The sequence below is a fragment of the Danio rerio genome, chromosome 16 (genome assembly GCF_052040795.2).
Source record: "Danio rerio strain M-AB ecotype USA chromosome 16, GRCz13ab, whole genome shotgun sequence".
NCBI classification, from domain to species: Eukaryota; Metazoa; Chordata; class Actinopteri; order Cypriniformes; family Danionidae; genus Danio; species Danio rerio.
In genome coordinates, this window is record NC_141036.1 from 51,803,182 (window position 1) to 51,821,920 (window position 18,739).

Consider the following 18,739-nt stretch of genomic DNA (forward strand, 5'->3'; position numbering starts at 1 on the left):
TTGCTCTTAATTGTGTAAATTGCTTCCTTGTCCTCATTTGTAAGTCGCTTTGGATAAAAGCGTCTGCTAAATGACTAAATGTAAAATGTAAATGTGAACGCACTACTTGCACCATGGGCGTAGAATAGTGCATAAATATGCGATTTGGAACACTACTTCGGTCTAGAAGGGCCAATGTCCTGCATATTTTAGTTTCAATCCCAATTAAACACACCCGAACCAGATAATAAAGATCTTTCTAGGTATACTAGAAACTTCCAAGCAGGTGTGTTGAAGGATCTTGGAGCTAAACTATGCAGGACATCGGCCCTCCAGGACCGAGTTTGGACACTCTTGATCTAGAACTTGTCTGACAGGTCTTTTTTGTTGTTTAAATTCACAGCAGGCTCCACTGGCACAGCCAGAGTCACCAACAGCATCTGCAGGAGAGGATGCCCGCACCCCACCAGACTCTGGAGAGTCTGATAAGGAGTCCGTTAGTAGCAGTTCCAATGGCAACGGTGACAGCAGTACTACTGGAACCAGTGGGACAACAGGCAAAACCAGTGGTGGATCTTCCAGCTCCTCAAGCTCATCCAGCAACAGTTCAGGAGGAACCACCGGCACAATAGGAAAGGAGAAGGGGAAGAAAGATAAAGAAAAGGATAAGGACAAAGACAAGAAGCGTGCAGACTCTGTTGCCAACAAACTGGGAAGCTTTGGCAAGAGTCTGGGCAGTAAGCTGAAGAAGAATGTGGGAGGCCTAATGCCAGGGAAGAATGCAAGTGGAACTGGAGGCAAACAAGAGGGTCAGGAGAAGAAGAAAGGCTCTCTGAGAGGCCGTAAGGGCAGTAAGGACAGCTCTCCTTCCATTCAAACTGGCTCCGAGGACTCTGGGAAAGGCTCACCCTCCTCAACCAGTGAGCGGCAAAATGGAGGCTACTCTTCGGAAAGTGACCCTTTCAAATACAGCTCGGATGTGAAAGTTAGTCTTAGCATCCTTCGATCTGCTATGCAAGGTGAAAGGAAGTATATCTTCTCTGCGCTCCTTACCACCAGCAACCGGCAGCCGTTCCAAGAAGAAATGATTCAGCGCTACCTGGTCGATGCAGAGGAACGCTTTCATGCAGAACAGGAACAGAGAAGGGAAGCGGAACGGAAAGCAGCAGGAGGTCTTGCCTCGACTACTGGACCCCAGATGAAGAAGGACGGACCTGAGCTGAGCTACAGAGGTTTTGAAAGCAAAGAGGAAGTTACCGATAGCTCGCCTCCGAATTTTAATGCGTTGAAATCATCCTCTTTCAGTCCTGTGATGTACTCTGGTGTGGTCCCAATCCCGAGGCACACCTTTATTGACCATTCTCCTTCCCCAATGACACAGCATCTCCATATGCATCATGGTTATATGGATACACGACGGCAACTGGCAGGAGGATCACCGTCATCTTACCCAGGCCTGCCATCTTATGCTACTCTCCCCAGACATTGCCCTCTAGCACAGGGCCCGCCTCATGCTCAGTACCACCCGCCCTCCGCCAGCTTGGGAAGCCCATCCCGTATCATCACCCCCTGCTTGACGTCTTTTCCTCAAGAGCATGACCCAACTGATTATCCAAGCGAACCCAGCGGAGCCTACACAAACGGATTGCGGGACTTGCGCTCTACTTTGGACAGTCGAAACGGGCCGATGCCTGTGAGGCATTACTCCTTAGGAAGTGCGGGTGGCCTGGCCAACCTGCAGTCCAGCAAATGCCGAACGCCTACGTGCAATTACTACGGCCACCCGGAGACAGGCAACTACTGCTCGTACTGCTACAGAGAGGAACTGAAGAGACGGGAAACAGAGCCAGCCATCCACAGGTTTTGAACAGACAACCGTTGGCCTGTTCCTCTCATAATGGACTCATTGGAGCCTACAGTGTGAGCCACATCATATCCTGTTTGTGTGGATCTTGCTTTAAAACAATAGATCGGCCTTTCTGAACCAGGTTATTAGGACTCTGTGTCCACAAATAATGGCCATTGTGGATATGGGACTGCTGTTGTGTTACATTTGCTGTGGCTCATAGGCAGGAGCTTTAAGCTCCTCCCACATTAGCTTGATGTGGTCATCCTCTTACCTGTCTCTTTGTCTCCTCCTTGTGGTGAGAATGTAGAGTACAGGCAATAAACATTTGAGTGTAACGTGCGTCACACAAACACGCCGCATACCCTAAAATACACATTAAGCACAACCAGAAAACGCGTATTTATATCAGCTGCATTTGTATACAAAATAAGACATTTCATGTAGGATTTCAGCTGCAATCCATGTAAGACTTGCCATATTGCGAGTGTAAGGCAACGACACACTGTTAACTTCAAGTGAGTGTTATTCACATTAGCCCAACGCTACAGTACTTTAACTTGCACCCTTTGGAAAGCCATACCTGGTTGGCTTAAATGAGCTAATATGGTGCTTTTTATTGCTTGTTCAACTGACGGAGCTAAACCTTGACAGTCAAAGGTTTCGCTTGAGGTCTTCACATGTCCTTATTAAAAGTCCCAGTTGTTTATGTTCTATTAAGTGTTTCTAGAACATCTAAAAAAAGTGCAAAACCTTTAAATTCAGCCAAGTGCATGTCCCCGGTTTAGGAAGATCAAATCTGATGTCAATTTTATTTGTGAAATGGTACATCATGCTGAAGTGTTATGTTGGTTAATAAATTAGGAGTAGGTACTCGCAGGTCAAAGGGGGATGATGCTGAAAACCGATTCAAATGTTACTGCTGCACCAGTTTCAGTGGTGTTCCTTTATGATATTGGGGTTAATACCTCAGCATCCCTCAAGTTCACTGGACATAGTAATATCCCTAGATGCATTTTCTCCCCCAGAACAGTCGCTGCACCTAATCAAGCACTTTTCTATTGTTCAGAGGTTGCGCGTGTGGATTTTTTTTTAGATGAAATGGACTGTTATGTTGCTGTGCTTCTATTCTGCCACTTTGCTCCGTTTTAGAGGCAGAGCTTGCAGTTCCACTTCAATGGACTGCGGAGGTCAGGGTTCGGCTGTAGATGCCACTGTGTTGTGCGCAAGCTCACTTGTTTCCTAGTTGCCTTTTCAGTCTTAGTTCAGTCCTCCCCCGGGGGACTGTTGAACTGAATTTCCATTTTGTTTGGTTTTTTTGATTGATAGTGCTGATTATAGTGGTGTTGTTGACATTTACGGACGTAGAGGGATGCTAGCAGATCTCTCAATATCTGAATTATTATACGATGCACTCCGCGTCGAAATTTTATGACAAACTTGTGCTTTTAAAATCCTTTTACTGTTAACAGACAATAAAGCCAGCTAGAGGTTCAAGTCAGGCAGAAATGAAAAAAAAAAAAACGCTGTTGTTTACTCACTCCTGCATGTCGTTTCAAACTTGTTTAATAAGAAAATGAGAAAATAGGTCATTGGTTTCTATATAATGAAGGTAAATGCGGACCATAAAATATATATGGTACATTTAAATCCACTATGCGGTAGATAAAAGTGAGAATAGAAGTGATTATGCACAGAAAAGCTTGCCCTCATCTTGAGTATTAAGACAGTGGATTAAAAAAAAAAAGTGAATTTGACGTCTTGACAAAGTACATTTGGTTCTTGTATGTCTCGTAATTGAGAAAAATAACCCTTTTAGGCATGCAAATAAGATTTTGAGAGCTCACTTTGACATGTATTCTGACTTTATTTAAGCCAAATTCGTTTGTTTTATGAAATTTTACCCACTGATTTTATCTGAATGTTTAGTTGCAGCATTTTGACTGTCATTTATTTTCATTATATAGAAAAGAGCAGCATGGACATTCTGCTAAACCTCTTATGTTACAGATTTCACCCCCTGGTTTAACTAAATTGTTTAGTTGCAGCATTTTGACTCCTGTTCATTTTTTTATTATATAGAAAAGAACAACATGGACATTCTGCTAAACTTCTTATGTTACAGACTTTACCCACAGGATTTATCTAAATGTTTAATTGCAGCATTTTAACTCCCATTTATTTTCATTATACAGAACAGAGCAGCATGGACATTCTGCTAAACCTCTTATGTTTTGGATTTTACCCACTGATTTTAACTAAATGTTTATTCGCAGCATTTTGACACCCATTTATTTTCAATACATAGAAAAGAGCAGCATGGACATTCTGCTAAACCTCTTATGTTACAGATTTTACCCACTGGTTTTAGCTAAATGTTTAGTTGCAGCATTTTGACTCCCATTTATTTTCATTACGTACAATCAGAGGTTTAGCAGTTTGTCCATGCTGCTCATTTCTATGTATTGAAAATAAGTGGGTGCCAAAATGCTTTAACTAAACGTCTAGTTAAATCAGTGGGTAAAATCTGTAACCTAAAAGGTTTAGCAGAATGTTCATGCTGCTCTTTTCTGTTACAGATTTTACCCACTGGTTTAACTAAATTATTTAGTTCTAGCATTTTGACTCCCATTTATTTATTTATATATATATATATATATATATATATATATATATATATATATATATATATATATATATATATATATATATATATATATATAATATATTATATTATATTTCATTTTATTCAATACATAGAATAGAGCAGCATGGACATTCTGCTAAACCTGTTATTATGTTACAGATTTTACCCACTGGATTTATATGAATGTTTAGCTGCAACATTTTGACTCCCGTTTACTTTCATTATATATAAAATAGCAGCATGGACATTCTGCTAAACCACTTGTTATGTAACAGATTTTACCCTCTGGTTTTAGCTAAATGTTTAGTTGCAGCATTTTGACTCCTATTAATTTTCATTACATATAATAAGAGGTTTAGCAGAATGTTCAAGCTGCTCTTCTCTATGGAATGAAAATAACTGGATGTCAAAATGCTGCAACTAAACGTTTAGTTAAAATTAGTGGGTAAAATCTGTAACCTCTGTATCCTGCTGCTCTTTTCTGTTACAGATTTTACCCACTGGTTTAACTAAATTATTTAGTTGCAGCATTTTGACACCAATTTATTTTCATTATACAGAATAGAGCAGAATGGACATTCTGCTAAACCTCTTATGTTACAGATTTTACCTACTGGTTTAACTAAATTATTTAGTTAAACAATTTTACTCCCATTTATTTTCAATACAAAAGAGCAGCATGAACATTCTGCTAAACCTCTAATGTTACAGACTTCACCCACTCGTTTAACTAGACTTTTAGTTGCAGCATTTTGACGCCTGTTTATTTTTGTTACATAGAAAAAAGCAGCATGGACATTCTGCTAAACCTCTTATTTTGTGTTTGACAGCAGAAAAGTAAATCCATAAAGGTTAAGAATGACACAAGAGTGAGTAAACACTGTCAGCGTCTTCATTTCGGGGTGAACGATCCCTTTACCCTCTCGTGGCTCATGTCAAATGGGCTCTATAGTACTGTAAGAGGAGTTGCTGCTGATGTTCATTTGTTGTGGGTAAGTGTTCACGTAATGCGCTGGTGGTAGATGTAAGGTGTGTTGTAGTCCGCAACTAACCTTCTGAAACACTCAATACAAATGTAATCAGTCATATGCAAGCAAATATTTGTATAACCGTGTCAGCTCAAGGCCACATCGCTTCTCTAACCTTCCCAAATTTGCATTACTGATTTGCACAATTAAAGATGCTAGATTAGTATCCTAACCTCTTCATGTGGTATCGCCCATGTCTTTATAGCTTTAAATTCTCGAGTTTTAATAACATTCACATTTTAAAGCACTAGATTTCCTGCTGCAAAATAAGGAATTTTTTTTCCCTCTTCCTAAATGAAAGCAACATGTTATTCACTCTTGTAACCAATAGATGGCACACTTAGGCCTTGTTTTTTCACCATTACCCCTGTTTCTAAATCAGTGACCTTTAGACACTCGTGGCTAAACGTGTAAATAAATAAGGGACAGAGAGTTTGCTGCTGATTTTGGATTCAGAATTTTTGTTTGTTATTTGTTTGTTCATTCAAGAAGATTTGAGTATAATATAATCACGAAACGCAAGCATTTAATTCAGGGGTCTCAAACTCAAATTGTCCAGAGGCCATATCAGTGACTGACAATTCATATGAGGGCCATTTTAACATTCAAGCACCGATGTGAAAACCGATGCACTCAGACATTGTTCCCCAGAGTATATGCAGTCAAAGCTCCCTTTTCTTTCTTATTGTAGACATTTTAAGGGGTGGTTTAAATTGCTTTGATAATACCACAATATAATAATAGGCTTAATTATTATTATTCTGTTCCAAACAATTGTTGCTTAACCACAAGTTGAACAGATAGCCTAAGAACAGCAGAAAGCAGTTTAGGTAACCTGTGACTTTACTGCACTGTAAACAATTATATGATCTATTAGTCATGACCGCATATATTTTACCTCATTGTAACTTATTAAACTAAGTTAATCCTGCTCTAACTTAATTATATAAGTTACACAAGTCAGTTTAACCTGATATAAGTTCAATGGACTCATTGGATTTATTTTGATTCAGCTTCAAATTTTAAGGCAACCAGGACTTTTTACAGTGTGGCAATTGTTCTTCTCAATATCTTTCTGTTTTTATAAACTACAGCAAAGAAGGGGAAAGATTGTATTTATTCACATTTTACTATGTTTAATTCAGCCAGCAGTAAAACTTCACATTTTTATACAAATCTTAATATGCATATTAGGAAAATCTTATGGCCCGAGAACCGGTGTTGTGTTAATTAACGCACCCCTGCCAAAAACTGCAACCCTTCAAAGACTTTCATTAGCATTCTCAATCTATAATTTAAAAAAATGAAAGGCCATAATTGATTAAAAAAGTAAATATTATTATTGTTTTGATGGATAAACAAGGACAAGGAGTGAATTTGGCTCACTTGTGACTTTTCTGCACTGTAAACAATTATGTAATCATTTAGTCATGACAGCATATGTTTTTAGTTCATTGTAACTTGTTAGACTAGGTTAATCATGCTCAAACTTATTTTTATAAGTTATGCAAGCTGTTTTAAGTCAGTTTAACATAATATAAGTGCAATGGACTCAAATTTAGTTTGGTTTAGCTTGAAAAATTTTAAGGCAACCAGGATTTTTTAAAGTGTGGCAATTGTTCTCAATATCTTTCTGTTTTTGTAAAACTACAGCAAAGAAGGGGAAAGAATGGATATATTCACATTTACTTTAACATGTTTAATTTATTTACTAATGCACATTTTTTATACAAACCGTAATGTGCATATTAGGAAAATCTAATAAATGAAACCATTTGAATCAAATATTAGCAAAATTATCATATTTACACCACCATAATAACATGTAAGCCATGAAGATGTGTAAAATACATATGGTATGATAATAATCAAATGACCCTTGAATAATTACAAAAATAGTGCTTTAGTAATAAATAGAGCACTTACGGACATATTTCAGCGTTAAAATCTCGATCGCACACTGAGAGAAACCGAAGGTAACCTGCATATATAATATATATATATATATATATATATATATATATATATATATATATATATATATATATATATATATATATGTGTATATATATATATATATATATATATATATATATATATATATATATGTACAGTACTTTAATTGTTGGTGGGTCAAAACCACAAGTGGCTGTATGCAACAATGAAAGTGATTCAGAAATGTATGTTTTGGTGGGCTGAATCTTGTTATATTTTTGACGTCAGTTGTGGGCAGGATAAAGGAAGAGTTGGGGCCGTAAATGGCCCGAAGGCCGGTGTTGTGCTAAGAAACGCACACCTGCTGCAAAATGCACCCCCTCATAGATTTCATTAGCATTCTCAGTCTACATTTAACACAAATAAAAGGCCATGATTGATTAAAACGTAAATATTATTATTGTTTTGATGGATAAAGCAAGGACAAGTAAGTAGTGAAATGCATTTTAAAACGCACCAGGTTTAATATAAATTAAATACAAATAAATGTTAAATAATAATATTGACTGTAGTCAGGGTTCATACGGTCATAGGAAACCTGGAACAGTCATAGATTTTTGACATGGCATTTTTCCAGGCCTGGAAAAGTTTTGGAAAATCAGTAAAACCCACAATGTTTTGAAAAAGCCATGGAAAACAGATCTCTGTATCCGCTTGTTAAGTGGTGACGTATGTAATAATGTTTTTGCGTCCAAGACGCCACTCGTTTGAATTGAGAAATATTCGTTTATGACCACTTTTTATTTGTCACACATTAAAGTGAATTTTATATAAAATCATAGTCTATGCATCGATCTCTGGAATTGCTGCATCACAAATACCAACATTTTAACAATATATAATAAACAAATCACTTTCTGGCCATCGAACATTAGGCATGCATATATATATATATATATATATATATATATATATATATATATATATATATATATATATATATATATATATATATATATATTGCAATGGTGGTTTGCGAAAGTATTACAGTGCTATTACTATCATTTGATGAGTCACCCCTATACAGTTTGATATAGCCCTTGGACACGGAAGCTGCTTCACGTGACGGTCACACTTAACAAGCGGATACTTGAAAATAGGTTATTTACTTTTCTGTCCTTTGCCAATCACATACTCTCACATTATTAGTGCGGTGTAAACATTATCTAAATCAATTTCACATAGATATAAATTTAAATTAAATAGATTTTTCCGTGTTTTACTATATGCTGTAATAAATTTGAACGTGCATTGTTTTTCTTTTACCACACAAAGGCAGACATTGCATAAAACAATAGGTCATGAAAATTTACTTGAAAGTCTTGTAAAAATCAGGGAAAAGTCATGGAATTTTAGTAATAAAAATGTGTATGAACCCTGTGTAGTGTAGCCTAAAATTAGGCTTTTTGGTGGGTTTTAACTAGACATTTAGGAACACATAAAATTGTTTCTGTTTTAAACTAAACCACACATTAAACAATTTATTTAATCTCATCGGTATTGTATTTTTAAGGCTTGGTTGTGTTTATAAGATGCAAAGCAATGTGTGCTCATGCTTCATTTGTAAAAAATCACGTTATTTGTTCACATACCTTACGTTGATTATATATAGCCACTCCACTAGCATGAAAACGACTGTCATACTTTTCTAGTTCCTCTGAAAGGCCCGCCCTCAAGAGGCTCTGATTGGTCAGCTAACATAAAGTGCTGTGAACGGCTCCAGGTTATAACATTACAGCACATCTGGCCATGCCCCTTCACTGCGCATGGTGTATGTTTATGAAAACATTAACCCAGATGTATATTTTTGTAGTCCCCAAACTTTGTTCGCTGTAGGCTTTGCTAAGCTAATTCTGTAAAAGATGCACATATTAGAGGGGGTGCGTTTTACAGCAGGGGCGCACCTCCCGCCACAACACTGGCAGTTTGAGACCCCTGAATTAACTCATGTAAATTATTATTATCGTCTTACATAAGGCATATACTCATTTACCCACATTGCGAGGTCGCAAAAAAGAAATTCAGTATGTGTGAGCTTGTGTATGCATCAGGTAAATGGTGTTTTTGCAACTTCAAGGCACAAACAAGAGGAAATTGTCAGCGAAAATGACAACTCCGGTCTGTAGGAGTTGATGTTCTCTTTCCAATGTACTCCTAGCTTGCTTTTTTTAAAGGGTTCGTTTAATTTAAGGAATGGAAAAGCTCCGCCGGACTCAATAAGAGTGCAAACCTTTTTGTATTAAGAAATAAACAAACAGTTGTATAAATACGTTCAAGTTATTTTTGTAAGTCAAGTTTTACAGTGTTTTTCTAATAGATACGAATGTATGCTGTAGGAACGCACCCTGAGTTGATGGTGGAGTCAGTGTTGCGGCGCTTGCTGGCAAAGAGAAGCTTCTTAAATCCCACAAACTAATTTCTCCATCCGTGATCTGACAAGGTATGATTTGAAAATCTATATTTGTAGTGATATTTTTCCGAAGTTTGGGATGTTTAGTTCTGAACTGGGATGTTCTTTCTTACGTGGCTATAGTTGTCAAACAGACGGGCCTCCTGAAGTTTCCTAATTTCTATTTTAACTCGAATTATGCTACTTGCTCACGTTTTATTTTTAGCGCTGACAGTGGCACCCGCCGTCAGATTTCACACACTAAATTCTCTTTATTTAATACAGTGGGCTTTGTTTTTGGTATGACGTAGCTTACTATTTTTATATGGTATGTTTTCATCGGATGTGACAGAGCCGCAGTCGTCAGCATTCTCGGATTTTGCATGAGACTGAAACTGTTGCATGTACAGAACTGGCAAATGCAATTTATCTAATCCTCTTTGTGCGTCACTTCTGGCTAATTGGGCAATTTGTGTTTGTTTTCAGCCGTTTTTCTTACCTTTCTTCTTGTTTGAGAGGTGACCCCAGGCTGTGTGACAGTGCAATCTAGGTGGAAAGAACATCAGATTTTTATGTTAGTTTTTGTTTTATTTTTAATTTTATTTTTCTTTTCTTTTTGCACCATTTTAATAAAACTCTCATTGTATTTAAGCACCGCTGTTGGTGTTGGTTTTATTTTGAGCTCTCGTTGTTTAACAAATGCTGGGTTCCACACAATCCCTTCATGTTGTGCCAACACCAGTGGTGGAAAGAGAACTGAAAAAATCATACTCAAGTAAAAGTACCATTACTTGCCTAAAAATGTAGTGCAAGTAGAGTAAAAGTATCTGTTGTAAACATTACTCAAAGTAGGAGTAAAAACTAAAACTTAAACACTCATGACTAGGCCACAATTAATCTGCACACATTGAAATCCACAGAGTATTTAGCCCATGAGTTTATTTAATTACTTATGTAAATGTGTGTAAATATACATTTATTATAGGTGAACATAGATCTATTTTTTAAATCTAGATTAATCTCACTGTGATCTTGGAAATAATATAGATTAAAGTGGCTCATTTGAATATTGCTGAAGGCATTCAGAATATGTGTGCTACCCAAATAACGACTAAAACTAAGTATTTGAGAACTGGTTTCTCAAGCCAGGTGGCGCATTAAACTAGGGGCTCATCTCCCGTTTCCAAAATGCATCACAAATTTTTTACTGGAGGCTTACATAAGCTCGAAACATCGATTTTCAATTACCTTAACCTGACTTAAGTTATAACTGAACTAAACAAAAATGGAATAAATATGTGGAGTATGCAGATATTCGTGGCATTATTGAAGTAAACACCGTAATCAAACTATTACTGTCATGGAGGACTTTTCACCATATATTCCGACAAGATCCCCACACGAGGCTTTCAGTAAATGACCGCGCACACACACACATTTAGAAATGTGGACGTTTTTTTCTTTCCATTTGGCATGCGTTAATAAATTCCTTAACACTCTCACCAGTCCTTACTCATTATTTGCGTCTAATACTCCAATTTGTCACGGCGGCATGAATGAAATGTTCATGAATTAAAGTGAAACTGCCAAATTGCAGTTAAAGTCACCTAAAATCACAGGAAACTTCACGTACTCAAGCCAGGTGGCGCATTAAACTAGGGGCTCATCTCCCGTTTCCAAAATGCATCACAAATTTTTTACTGGAGGCTTACATAAGCTCGAAACATCGATTTTCAATTACCTTAACCTGACTTAAGTCATAACTGAACTAAACAGAAATGGAATAAAAATGTGGAGTATGCAGATATTCGTGCAATTATTGAAGTAAACACCGTAATCAAACTATTACTGTCATGGAGGACTTTTCACCATATATTCCGACAAGATCCCCACACGAGGCTGCTAGTAAATGACTGCACACACACACATTGCGAAATGTGGACGTTTTTTTCTTTCCATTTGGCGTACGTTAATAAATTCCTTAACACTCTCACCAGTCCTTACTCATTATTTGCGTCTAATACTCCCAATTTGTCACGGCGGCATGAATGAAATGTTCATGAATTAAAGTGAAACTGCCAAACTGCAGTTAAAGTCACCTAAAATCACAGGAAACTTCACGTAAACACCTTAATTACATTGTTGTCTATTAGGGCAAATAACTAGATTACAAATGTCCATGTAAGCGTAGTCAGTAGTGTCTTCGAAGTAAGTGAAAGATCCAGACGGGCATCCTGCTGATTTGTTTCAGAAGGAGACATTTTATTTCTATTTTTTTTGTCAGATGGCTCACTCGTCAGGTATACATCCATGCTAAAATATCAAGGTGAAAGTCATCATAGCTTGCGTAGAATAGACCCAGCTCCAAAACCAACTTTGAGAATAGATTAACGGCTATTTTTTTTTTTATCGAGCGATAAAAGTCTCGCGTTAACGGCGATAATGGCCCACCCCTAATATTTACTCATTTGGTTAAATCAGTTTCAGTTAATTAATTAAATAATATGCCAATGTTTGTATGATTTATTTACAAATCAGTTTTTAAAGTAGTACAATGTAAAACCCCCCAAAAATGCTGTGTTATTTCAACCCATTTCTGGGTGTAATATGGACTAACCTAACAGCTGAATTTATTCAATAGGACCATTTCTTTATACAAGATTCTGCTCAAAAATAGCAAAAAGTATCCATAGATTCTCTTCCTACTCATGACCTCAAATATGGACAAACCCAACTTTAGTTTTAAATGACACTTTTTAACCCAATGGTTTGGTTTTGAGTTGCAACAACCAATTGTTTTTAAACAGATGAGTTAAAAGGTACATTTTTTTAAAGTAAAAAATTAACCCAATGTTGGATTTGTGCATGAACCACTACAACTCATGTTGAAATCATGTTCAGTCAAGTCCCTTTTCTTCCCAATTCTGATCATCTGTTTGAACTAAAGCATACCGTTTTGATTGTGTGCCTAAGTGCATTGAGTTGCTGCCTACTTCTCATTAACTAGCAGTTAAACAGGTTTTTTCCAACAAAGTTTGTTCCTTAGCCCAAATTCACAATTCAATTCAATTCATCTTTATTTCTATAGCACGTTTGCAATGTAGATTGTGTCAGTGCAGCTTAACATAGAAGATCTAGTAAATTGAAGACTGGACTGACAGTTTCAATTTCAGCGTTGAAGTTCAGTTCAGTGTGGTTTAATTATCACTGCTGAATGTCCAAACATTGAAGAGCAAGTCCATCGATGCGCAGCTTCACAAGTCCCAAACCAAGCAAAGCCAGTGGCGAGGAGCAAACTTCACCAAGTGACGAAAGTGAAAAAAAAAAACCTTGAGAGAAAACAGGCTCAGTTGGGCACGACCATTTCTCCTCTGGCCAAACTTCTTGTGCAGAGCTGCATTCTAGGCGCCGGGGACTGGAGAACACTGGACGTCCATCGCAGAGAAGCAGCAGGTTTGAGTAGGTCATCGGCAGGTGTTCAGACTAATCCACGGGATCATTGTGGAAACTTGTCTGTCACTGGGGTCTTTCAGGAATCGTGCTTTCCACGACCATCACAGCATCTGCTCGGGATACGGCCTGGTCCAGGATTATAGTGACCACTGGAAGTCATCTATGGTTGGATTCATTGCATAATAACACTTTCTCCAGTGTAAAAAGAAAATGAAAACATTCAAGTTGTCCACATATCAAAGTCCACTCAAATATTTGTTTAGAACTGTTATCACTTGTAAATGTTGAGTAATATCTTTACATTTCCTGATTCTAATAAGATGAAGTTTGCTGAGGAGAAAGCGATGTTTAGTATTATTTTCACTGGAAGAAACCATGTGAAGCTTAAATCCTAATGTTTGTTAAAAAAAAAAAGGAAATAAAAGCTTTTCACTGTAAAAATGCCTGGTTGTACTAACAGTTTGGTGTCAAGTGAGCATAAACCCAACATTAGGCTAGTTTTTAGATTTAACTTTTTTTTTTTTACCCCAGCTGTCATGTTTGTATATAAGTGTTGGGTTAATATACAGCCCAGGGTTTATAAAAAATCCCTGAATTTGTTCTGATGAAAAAAAATAAATAAATTCTTTACATTTTGGATGGCCTAAGAAAGAATTAAGCATGTTTTCATTTTTGGCTCACCCAAAAAAGAAAATTTGGTAATTTATTTATTAAATTACTTGAGTTTCCTTCTACAATTGAACACACAGAAAGCTATTTTGAAGAATCTTGAAAAAAGCACACAAAGCACAAAGAGAAATGCTTTAGAAGATTCTGTGCAAGCTCTTATAGCTTTGCACCTGCCCTATAAGCCATGTGAATTGTTTTCCCCTCCAACAAAAAAAAAACACAGGAAATATCTAGATATATTAGTTATATAGTTCTCGCAAGAATATGATTTTCCCCTCCACCATGTCATGTGAACTGTCAGTGGTTCTCACAATACTACAGGTATGGTTGTTACTTTTTTATTTTTGTATTTTTTTGTTATACTTAACATATAAAATCCTTCATTCATTTTCTTGTCGGCTTAGTCCCTTTATTAATCCGGGGTCGCCACAGCGGAATGGACCGCCAACTTATCCAGCAGGTTTTTACGCAGCGGATGCCCTTCCAGCCGCAACCTATCTCTGGGAAACATCCACACACACACACATTCACACAATTTAGCCTACCCAATTTACCTGTACCGCATGTCTTTGGACTGTGGGGGAAACCGGAGCACCCGGAGGAAACCCACGCGAATGCAGGGAGAACATGCTAACTCCACACAGAAACGCCAACTGAGCTGAGGTTCGACCCAGCGACCTTCTTGCTGTGAGGCGACAGCTCTACCTACTGCGCCCCTGCCTCGCTAACATATAAAATGATTGTGCATATTATAAAATCATAGAATGTTATTGTGACCTCAATATCACCCAAAACAAATATGTACATTTTTAATATTTCTTATGTTTTATACAGCTAAAAGACCCTGGTGTTGGTGTTGACCCCAAAGAACACTGATGTTACAAAATGTGTACAGGGCATTAAAAAAATAATATCATGTTCATTTTATTTTTACCAAGTTTTCCCTCATTTCCCAGAGATGGGTTGCAGCTGGAAGGGCATCCGCTGTGTAAAAACTTGCTGGATAAGTTGGTGGTTCATTCCGCTGTGGCCACCCCAGATTAATAAAGGGACTAAGCCGACAAGAAAATGAATGAATGAATGAAAGTTTTCCCCCATTAAATTATGAAAAGTCATTCAATCTGAAGCAAAAAAAAAAAAACAATGTTAATTATACATGCACAAGGGTGATGGGAGGGTTACGTTCAACAAAAGAGGATTAGTACTGTAAATGGTGAATAAACATATGTTTGGTTAAACCATCCCTTTAATTTGCAACATCAAAGTTCCTGAAAGCAAAGAAGGTCAAGCTGCTATAGGATTGGCCAGCCCAGTCACCAGACATGAACATTATTGAGCATATCTGGGGTAAGATGGAGGAGTCCTGCAAGAACGCTTTCTTTGCCATTCCAGATGACTTTATTAATGAGTGATTTGAGTCATTGCAGAGATGTATGGATGCAGTTCTCCAAGCTCGTGGGAGTCGTACACAATATTCATTCTGTTTCCACTGCAGCATGACTTTATATTCTATACTGGACATTATTTCTGTTAGGTGACAGGACTTTTGTCTAAGCAAAGTCAGACCTTACTGTCCTAATTAAATCATTAAAATTCAAGACATGATCATATTTTAATTTGGTAAAATAAGAGTAATCTAGAGGCCTTTGCCTTTCATATAAACCACTTCTGATACCAAATGATCGACTAGAAGTCCAGTTATTATTTGTTGTTCCTAAAACTTAGATAGGCGACAAGACTTTTGTCAGGTAGTGTATATATGAATATATATAATGCATTAAATTTAACAAGAACAAAACTAAAAAGCAAAGAAACGAATGTCCCCAAGTGTCTGAAGTTACTTCAAGGTGAAGTCATTTAAATTTAATTCACAGCAAGCCCTGTCTGCCATTTAAGACTGCTAATTACCACAGCATGTGATCTTTGCCTTGTGTCAGGACACAGTTTACAGGCTAAAGAATAAATAAAGTTCACTCTCCCTGATGAAGTTGTACATTTAATTGCCAAAGGGTGGTTCACTTCCCACTGGATGTGCGAAATAATTCTTTCTATTTCAGCGGTTGCCAGATTGGTATTTGAGATCTTTGTTTTATTTATGAAGTATTTTTGTGGGCCATCAGCTGCGAGTTCTTTTGCTCTAATAAATTCAAAGTGAGAGTCTGATGAATTAGTAATCGCAACACTGATATCTTTGGGATCAGTTTTCATTTGTTTTTGCTTTGCAGGTATCCATTTCAAGAGCAAGCCTTTTCCACAACGACACACACACACTGCATCGGTTCATATCCAGCTCGATACTGATGCTGAACCTCTTCTGCTGTCTCTATCTGCGGTTTGGAAGTTGCTGTGAAATGGTTCTTTGATCCTGCATTGACAAGGTAACTAAACTAAAAGACCAGCTACACTGTAAAAACAAATATGATCAATTAGTCCTGACAGCATATGTTTTAGGTCATTGTAACTTATTTAACTGAATTAATTATACTTTAACTCAATTTTATAAGTTACGCAAGCTGTTTTAAGTCAGTTTAACATAATATAAGTTTAATGTATTCATAAATTTAAATGGATTCAGATTAAAAATTTAAGGCAACCAGGATTGTTTACGGTGTATGGAAATGTCAAGTGTGCTGTAAAAAAAAGTTGACTCAGCTTAAAATTATACGGTAGTTCACTGCAGAGCTTTTTTTTTTTGTTTAGTTTACTCAAATCGAGTGAAGTGCAGTACTTGGATGAAAAGTTGAGTCAATTCAAAAAAGCTGTGAAGCAAGTTGCCTTACAATTTTAAGTTGAGTCAATTTTTTTTTCTGTGAAGTGATTGCTTAAAAAAGTAAGTCCATTGCCTTTAAAGTAACACATTGATTTTACTTTTTAAAGTGTTTAGTTCACATAATTTATTTAATAAAATTATGCACAGTAATTGCCTAATAGTTTTAAGCCAATGGGTTTACAATGTAAAAATTATATAATCAATTAGTCCTGAAAGCATATGTTTTATGTCATTGTAACTTATTAAGCTGAATGAATCATGTTCTAACTTAATTTTATCAGTTACGCAAGCTGTTTTAAGTCAGTTTAACATAATATAAGTTCAATGGACTCATAAGGTTGATGTGTTTCAGCTTCAAAATTTAAGGCAATTGTTACAATTGTTTGAAAATGTTGAGTGCACTGTTAAAAAAAGTTGACTCAGCTTCAAATTGTACAGCAACTTACCGCAGAGCTTTTTTTTTAATTTTTTTATTTTTTTTATAGCTGATGCTACTTAAATCATGTTAAGTGCAGTACTTGGATTAAAAGGCGAGTCAATTAATAAAAGCTGTGAAGCAAGTTGCCCTAAAATTTTAAGTTGAGTCAACTTTTTTTGTTTCTGTGAAGTGATTGCTTAAAAAATTAAGTCCATTGCCTTAAAAGTAACACGTTGATTTTACTTTAAAAATCTTAGTAAATCTCCCGTAGCTAACAAGTGTTAAGTTCACTTTAATTTATTTAAGAAAATTATGCACAGTAATTGCCTAATAATTTTAAGCCAATGGGTTTACACTGTAAAAATATATAATCAATTAGTCCTGACAGCATATGTTTTAGGTCATTGTAACTTATTAAACTGAATTAATCATGTTCTAACTTAATTTTATAAGTTACGCAAGCTGTTTTAAGTCAGTTTAACATAATATAAGTTCAATGGACTCATAAGGTTGATGTGTTTCAGCTTCAAAATTTAAGGCAATTGTTACAATTGTTTGAAAATGTTGAGTGCACTGTTAAAAAAGTTGACTCAGCTTCAAATTGTACAGCAACTTACCGCAGAGCTTTTTTTTTTATTTTTTTTTTTATATATAGCTGATGCTACTTAAATCATGTTAAGTGCAGTACTTGGATTAAAAGGCGAGTCAATTAATAAAAGCTGTGAAGCAAGTTGCCCTAAAATTTTAAGTTGAGTCAACTTTTTTTGTTTCTGTGAAGTGATTGCTTAAAAAATTAAGTCCATTGCCTTAAAAGTAACACGTTGATTTTACTTTAAAAATCTTAGTAAATCTCCCGTAGCTAACAAGTGTTAAGTTCACTTTAATTTATTTAAGAAAATTATGCACAGTAATTGCCTAATAATTTTAAGCCAATGGGTTTACACTGTAAAAAATATATAATCAATTAGTCCTGACAGCATATGTTTTAGGTCATTAACTTATTAAACTGAATTAATCATGTTCTAACTTAATTTTATAAGTTACGCAAGCTGTTTTAAGTCAGTTTAACATAATATAAGTTCAATGGATTCAAAAATTTTGTTTGATTCAGCTTAATTTAAGGCAACCAGGATTGTTTACAGCGTATGGAAAGTCAAGTGCACTGTTAAAAAAAAGTTGACTCAGCTTAAAATTATACGGCAACCTACTGCAGAGCTTTTTTGTTGTTGTTGACTCTACTTAAATCAAGTTAAGTGCAGTACTTGGGCTAAAAGTTTAGTCAATTAAAAAAAAACCTGTAAAGCAAGTTGCCTTACATTTTTAAGTTGAGTCAACTTTTTTTTTTCTCTGAAGTGATTGCTTAAAGTTATGTCTATTGCCTTTAAAGTAACACGTTGAATTTACTTAAAAATCCAAGTAAATCTCTTTTAACTTAAAAGTGTAAAGTTCACTTATTGAATTATTTTAGAGTTATGCACAGTTAATTGCCTAATAATCTTAAGCCAAAGGGTTTACACTGTAAAATTATGATCAATTAGTCCTGAC

The 18,739-nt window shown here is 36.2% G+C and overlaps 3 protein-coding genes across 8 annotated transcripts in view; all 3 read left to right on the forward strand.

The window, feature by feature from the left end:
• The window catches only part of otud7b (OTU deubiquitinase 7B), a 58,459-nt gene extending 55,918 nt beyond the window's left edge, over positions 1–2,541 (forward strand). For 3 of the 6 annotated variants that reach the window (XM_087286269.1, XM_087286272.1, XM_087286270.1), the window contains exon 12: positions 383–2,541. In XM_087286269.1, coding sequence (XP_087142395.1) covers positions 383–1,846 — 1,464 coding nt within the window. In that variant the 3' untranslated portion in view covers positions 1,847–2,541. 6 annotated transcript variants of the gene reach the window in all.
• Positions 1–18,739, forward strand: part of LOC147840416 (uncharacterized) — a 976,031-nt gene that overhangs the window by 93,317 nt on the left and 863,975 nt on the right. The gene's annotated exons all lie outside the window — the stretch shown is intronic.
• The window catches only part of mtmr11 (myotubularin related protein 11), a 94,082-nt gene continuing 91,279 nt past the window's right edge, over positions 15,937–18,739 (forward strand). The window contains exons 1-2 of the mRNA XM_087284993.1: positions 15,937–16,157; positions 16,232–16,384. The gene's annotated coding sequence lies outside the window, so the exon portion shown is untranslated. The remainder of the gene's footprint in view (positions 16,158–16,231; positions 16,385–18,739) is intronic.